A 6,372-nucleotide genomic window follows, 5' to 3' on the forward strand; every position below is an offset into this window, starting at 1 on the left:
AATGATCTTGGACAGTTTTTTTGTTTTTGTCATTATAAATACAACAAATAAAACTTAAATTGGAGTACGAAGATCTTCATACGATATATTAAAAATGGTCAAAAAAAAAAAATTGAACTGCCAAAAAAAAATATTGCCCATTATTAGCAAGCAAACATAAAAAAAAAATACATAGGAAATAAAAAAAAACTGAACTCAAATCCGTAAGCTCATATATTTGTTCTGTCAATGTGTAAAAAATCTGATAAATATTACTTCATTCGTTCTGAAAAATGTATATTTTAGAAAAAAAATTGTTAAAAAAAAAACAGTCTTTACTTTTTCAATAAATTCCTTAATGTTAAATTGTGAAGTTTAAGAAATAAATTTGTGTTTATTGGATAGAAGTTGTGGAAAATATTAACTACAAAAAATTATGCGTTTGATAATCATAAATTGATATGTTTTTTTAATATGTTTGAAAATTCTAAAATTTAAAATCTTAAAAAAACAGAGAGTACAAAATAATTGCTACATCTACGCTGAGGAAGCAAAAACATGCATCAAGTATATTACCATTTTTCTAATATTACTTACATGCTATACTGAACACTTATTGAAAATAACCACTTACCGGAAAATTAATAGATAGCATGAATATATGCAATTTAAATAGTAATGTGGAGAAATCAAACGATTGTAAATCCTAATAGTGAGTTTGGCGTTTAGACTTTGACGATTCTAGTTAAGTTGCCTTCTGCAAGCCCTTGTTCCCAAACCGCCATTATTTAATTGAATTGTATCCGCTTGGACTTTACCTATATAAAAATATACATATTTTGCACGTTATTTTATTTGATTTTCTAAAGCTAAACCCGCATCCGAAAAGTTCACGTTACGTGGTTTGAAAAAAAGAAGATTAAGATGAAGTTGATGACAAAAAAAAATTAAGATGAAGTTATGTGTTTGATTTTAGTACCATTGAGTTGGGACTTAATTTGTTAATTAACCTAACAAGATAGCACTGAATAAAGATATATTTTATTGGTAAAAGTGCAATCGGCCACAAGTAAAAGGTTGACTGGAAGATGTTGCAGAACCTGTGGATAGTCCATTTTATATTCCGTAGCCATCTTTTAAAACAATTATGCTTTAGTTTACAAAAATAAATCTACAGCCAAAACTTTATAAAGAAAATATATTAGTTTTAGAAATCAATTTCTTTAAAGATCTTATTCAGTGCTTTGGAAAAAATTCTACGGCAAAAAAAAGTTTTAACCCACAGCTAAAAAATCCAAAACCTAAATATTAGAGTAAAAAAATTTAAAGCCACGCCATCAACCAATCAAACCTTAAAATGTGTAATGAACGTATAATAATAATGTTAGTTAGAAAAACATATTCCCTCTGTTTCCGAAAGTAAGATTTTTTAAAGTGTTCACGCTTATTAAGAATTCAATAAATGTTTATAATTTAATTTTTCGTTTATTTTATTATACACTTTCCAATAATTTTTCACCAATGAAATTTAATCAATTCAAATATTTTTATTTAATGTTTCTTAAAAGTATAAAAAAATACTTTAAACATATAAAAAATCTATCTTTGTGGAATAATTAAAAAATCTAAAACATCTTAATTTTGGAAACAGATGGAGTATAATATAATAGCCTCATTTGAAGATTCTACTAGAATCAACGAAGATGAAATTAATGTTGTTCATTAACGTCTTCACACAGCCACATTCTTGGAAGTTTCCTATCAAATTTTATCGAGACCTTTTAAATATGGGGGTGACTGTTGTTTCAACCAAAAGGTACGTCCCTAACCGGAAAATAGCTTTGGTGGAGCATTAATGTTGGCTAATGAAACAGTTATTGGTAGGGCAATTAAAAGTAGGCTCTTTGGTAGTTGTTGCGAATCATATTTATTGGTCCAGCGTTCTGCTCCTATTTAATTTACAAGGGTAAGCCAAAAATCGGACATATAATTAAAATTAACGAGACTAAAAACAAACCGAAGGTAGTTAACGTCCGAGGTTTAAGAAAGTCAAAGGTATACTTTACAGTTGACAAAATTAGGAAATGTCAAACACAGTGTCGACCAATAAGGACCCCACTCGGTTCGAGAATAAAATAACGGGCTTTTGTTGAATTAACCTGAGCAGGCCTTATAATAGCCCAATAATACAGAAGACTCTCACCCAAATACAGACAAAAGTCAACGAAAGCATCTTATACAAACTGACTGAAGTATCTTTCAATAAGAGTATAAACACATATTCGATTTCATTTCAAAACTATAAGTTTTAGGCATATATCAATTCAAATTAGTGAGCAGACTGGTAAATTTTCGTATTTTAAGTTTATTTTCTTAGCTAATAGAAAGATTGGATCATATATTCATGTGTTATGAACAACAATACATTCATTTATTATTACACTATACTTTTCTAATGATTTGCTTAACTCTGATTGTGTAGGATAGTCAAATGGGTGGGAATGAAACTCAAGACCTTCCGGTCATCAACCTCTCCGACAAGAACATGAAACCGGGAACAGAGCTCTGGAACTCGACGAGAAACAGCGTCCGTGAAGCCATGGAACACCATGGTTGGTTCGTGGCCGAGTACAACAGCTTTCCAGCAGAACTCCACAAGTCAGTTCTAGAGGCTTCCAAGGAACTACTTGATCTTCCTCCCGAAGTTAAGGTAAAGAACGAGAACCACAAGGCTGGACACGGCTACATAACCATGAGCTCCGATGATCAGCCCGTTCATGAAGGTCTTGGTATCGACCAAGCCAACGATATCCAACAGTGCCGCCGATTCTCCAGTCTCATGTGGCCTGATCATCATAACAATGACCGTTTCTGGTATTACTTATTTATCAAGTGATTTAATATAAAGTCTTTATTACTATTATGGATGTGGGAAAATAAAATAAAAATACTTAAAAAAAGCAAAACATGGATGAAATAAATACTCGTTTTAGAGTTTATATATTAATTATCTGAATGAAAAATTTACAGTTATTACCCAATGAACGTGGCGTTTTACTTGTGCACATAGACTTAATTCACTTCCAAAATCAACATTTGTTATGTGTTAACGATGTTGTTCTAGTGAAACTGTTAACGCATATGCGAAAATGCAAGCGGAGCTGGAGCAACTGGTGATAAGGATGCTCTTTGAAAGCTATAACCTAGAGAGGTATACAGAGAAACACATAAGAGGATCACGTTACCTTCTTAGGTTGCTGAAATACAGAAGACTCCCTAATGGAGAGCCCAACAGGAAGTTCATTTCTCATACGGACAAGAGCTTCATCTCCATTCTCCATCAGAACCACATCACTGGACTCATGTTGAAATCCGAGAAAGAGGACGTTTGGTATCCTTTTATCCCTTCACCAACCAAGTTTGCTGTTATAGCAGGCGACGCCATCATGGTACAAACTAAAAACTACCAACTCGAGTTTTATGTGCTGTAAAACTAATCATGTGCGCCAATATATATCATCAGGCGTGGAGCAACGACAGAATCAAATCGTGTTACCACAAGGTGGAGATGGAGAGCGTGGAAATGAGGTATTCATTTGGTTTCTTCTCGTTCCAAGAAAACATGATATCGACACCAGAGGTGATGGTGGACAAGGACCATCCTTTAGCATACAAACCCTTTCACCATGACGGACTTCTCGCTTTCTACGAAACAGTGGAGGTTCATCTCAAGGCACACCGTACCATGACCAAGGCCTATTGTGGTATCCAACAAGCGCATGAACCAAACCACAATCATACACAAACCTGATTATTTCAACCAAAATGTATATCGATGTCTGCTTTATTATATCTTTTGAAATTAAGTGTGATTTTTAACCTTTTTGGACTCTTTGGTCTTGAAATCAAGCTGTCAATGATTTAAAACTACAGTGTGCATATAAACATCCTTTTGCAAACAATTAAAATGGAAATGCGCCTTATCTAGACTAACATGAGCTTTAAGTTAGTTTTAAATCTTTTCTATCTTTTTTTAGTTCCATTTTTGGTCGTGGAAATCAACACAACAATGGAGCCAGGTTCTCTCCACAACATGACAATTCAGCTTTTAAAATAACGGAGGGATTGACATGTCATCAAATGAAAAATCTTGAACAACCAATCTACTTATTTTGATAGTACACGTCAATTCTTTATCGAAAAATGTTTCAGATCTCATCTCCTCCTCCTCCTCCACTGTCTCCTCCTCTCCACGCTTCTCAAGACGACGCCACGATCGAGCCTAAAACTCACGTCAGACGTGGACTGGTCGAACCCATTTCATTTAGCACAAGGATCCAGCTCAAACAGAAGGGGATCCGCGGCACTCTCCCTCCAGATCTCCAGAATGCAAATCGTCTTTCTAATGTCGAAACCCCACATTTCTGGCTGTGGAAGGAGATCGACGGCGACGGTAGGGAGAATTCAGATCTTCTTCGTCTTCGTCGGGCGCGTTTGGTATCAGGGACTACAAAAACGTGATCACGAGTCACGATCACCACCATATCACTTCAAGCTTTAATGTTCTTCACAAAATGAAGGACTCGTCTGGTTAGCATTAGAGAATTTCCAATAAAAGTTATAATTCGTTACGAAAAGCTGCCACTCGACTAAATCCTACTTTTTAACTTCTATGATAAATAGTTTATAAATCATCCATCAACCTTCTCTTCTCTCTATAATAAACTCTTTTTATCAGTGTTAAAAATTCTACGAATATAAATTTTGCCTTTATTTAAATTCCCGCGATACAATAAAATTCCAGTTCTTTTTATAACACGTTATCAGCATGATCGTTCTTCAATTTGGTAAAATTTATTTTTATCATTTATACCCTGCCATAATGGTCGGTATATCGCCTCTACTATTATTTATATCATGTTATAATGGCCGGAATACCGTCTATATTATTTATTAGTAATTTAATTAATTTATTGGTCGGCCGAGCCGCCTTATATTCTGTTTATTATTTATTGGTCGGCCGAACCGCCTTATATTCTGTTTATTATTAATTGGTCGGCCGAGCCGCCGTATAATTTATTTATTACTATGCATTGACCGGCTGAGCCGTCGCATGATTTATTGTCATAACATAAATATTTCATTGCCATATTTTTTTTACTTTTTATGAAATTTTATAGATTTGATTGACTGTTTAATACGATATTTTCAGACTGATTTTTGGTGCACTCGATTTAACACCAACGGTCACAAAGAAAATTTTTCAAAAATTTTATTTTTCTCCAACGGTCATGAACAGTGATTTTCATCTATAAATACAACTCATACTTCACTTATTTACTTCATCCAAAACATTTCATCTTCTCTCAAATATTTTCAAATCGCTACATCCCGGTTTTTCATTGCAAGAAAGATGATTCACATATTTTTGGTCTTATGTGCATTTTTTATTTTTGCTTCTATGTATGGTATTTTTATTGGAGAATTCGCTCCTCGAGAATTTGCGCTTAATGTCGGTTTAATTTTCTATGCGTTGCTTTTCCTTGTAATTGCGTGTATTATCAATATAAATGGTTCGTTTTAAAATTACGAAATTCTAATAAAATATTTTATTTTGTGTTTTAGAAATACAAATGGCAAACATCGAGAAACTCCAGTTCCTGACCCTAAAAATAACTGGCGAAAATTACGTCGGGTGGGTCACAAACGTGAAACCATATCTGGTGATGAAAAAGATAACCGAAACAATTGTAATCGGTAACAAATCACCACCCGAGCATATAGCCGAAGCGATAATCTTCCTAAAGAAGCATTTAGATGAAAATCTAAAGCACGACTATGCAAACGTCGAGGACCCAGCTGAACTGTGGCAAACTTTAAAAGAAAGGTTCGATAACCAGAGACAAATCAACCTCCCTCACGCTCTAGAAGAGTGGAAAAATCTGAGGTTCCAAGATTTTCAAAAGGTTGAGGATTACAATTCCGCTGTCCTGAGGATAGTTACACTCCTGAAGTATTGTGGTAATCCTGTCTCTGAGGCAGAAATGATGAATAAAACATATAACACTTTCCACAAACAGCTTCACTTCTTGCCTGAAATTTACAGAAAATGCGGATACACGAAATTTTCTGAATTGATGGTTGCGCTCATGTTGGCTGAAAAGAACAATGAGCTCTTAATCAAAAACCACAATTTTCGACCTACGGGAGCCAAAGCATTCCCTGAAGTGAATGCTACGGCGGTAGAAAATTCAGAAAGAAGGAACCAGATCAACCGAGGTTATGGTCGCCATTTCAATAATAAACGTGGAAAACTTACAATCCCAAATGGAAGGGATCTAACAAGTGGGTTAGATCCGAACAAGTTTCTAAGGGTAAAGAAACTCAAGAAGA

The 6,372-nt window shown here is 34.3% G+C and overlaps 2 protein-coding genes across 2 annotated transcripts in view; both read left to right on the forward strand.

Moving 5' to 3' along the window:
- The first annotated feature begins 2,286 nt into the window (after nt 1-2,286).
- On the forward strand, nt 2,287-3,860 carry LOC106294106 (probable 2-oxoglutarate-dependent dioxygenase AOP1). The gene is made up of 4 exons (XM_013729715.1): nt 2,287-2,323; nt 2,462-2,853; nt 3,104-3,428; nt 3,503-3,860. Exons 2-4 carry the CDS (start codon nt 2,471-2,473, stop codon nt 3,788-3,790), a joined length of 996 nt encoding a protein of 331 aa, XP_013585169.1. The 5' UTR covers nt 2,287-2,323; nt 2,462-2,470; the 3' UTR covers nt 3,791-3,860.
- A 1,752-nt stretch (nt 3,861-5,612) lies between these two features.
- The window catches only part of LOC106344396, a 1,247-nt gene continuing 487 nt past the window's right edge, over nt 5,613-6,372 (forward strand). Inside the window, exons 1-2 of the mRNA XM_013783786.1 lie at nt 5,613-5,992; nt 6,086-6,353. Of these exons, the coding sequence (XP_013639240.1) occupies nt 5,613-5,992; nt 6,086-6,353 (648 nt within the window). The remainder of the gene's footprint in view (nt 5,993-6,085; nt 6,354-6,372) is intronic.

Source organism: Brassica oleracea, chromosome C5, assembly GCF_000695525.1.
Source record: "Brassica oleracea var. oleracea cultivar TO1000 chromosome C5, BOL, whole genome shotgun sequence".
NCBI lineage: Eukaryota > Viridiplantae > Streptophyta > Magnoliopsida > Brassicales > Brassicaceae > Brassica > Brassica oleracea.

Excerpts from the sequence above, each read along its gene's own strand:
- LOC106294106 (XM_013729715.1), top strand. The coding sequence starts at position 2,471 with ATGGGTGGGAATGAAACTCAAGACCTTCCGGTCATCAACCTCTCCGAC. Across the intron at positions 2,854-3,103 it reads CATAACAATGACCGTTTCTG|TGAAACTGTTAACGCATATG; the intron begins GTATTACTTATT and ends ATGTTGTTCTAG. Across the intron at positions 3,429-3,502 it reads TAGCAGGCGACGCCATCATG|GCGTGGAGCAACGACAGAAT; the intron begins GTACAAACTAAA and ends ATATATCATCAG.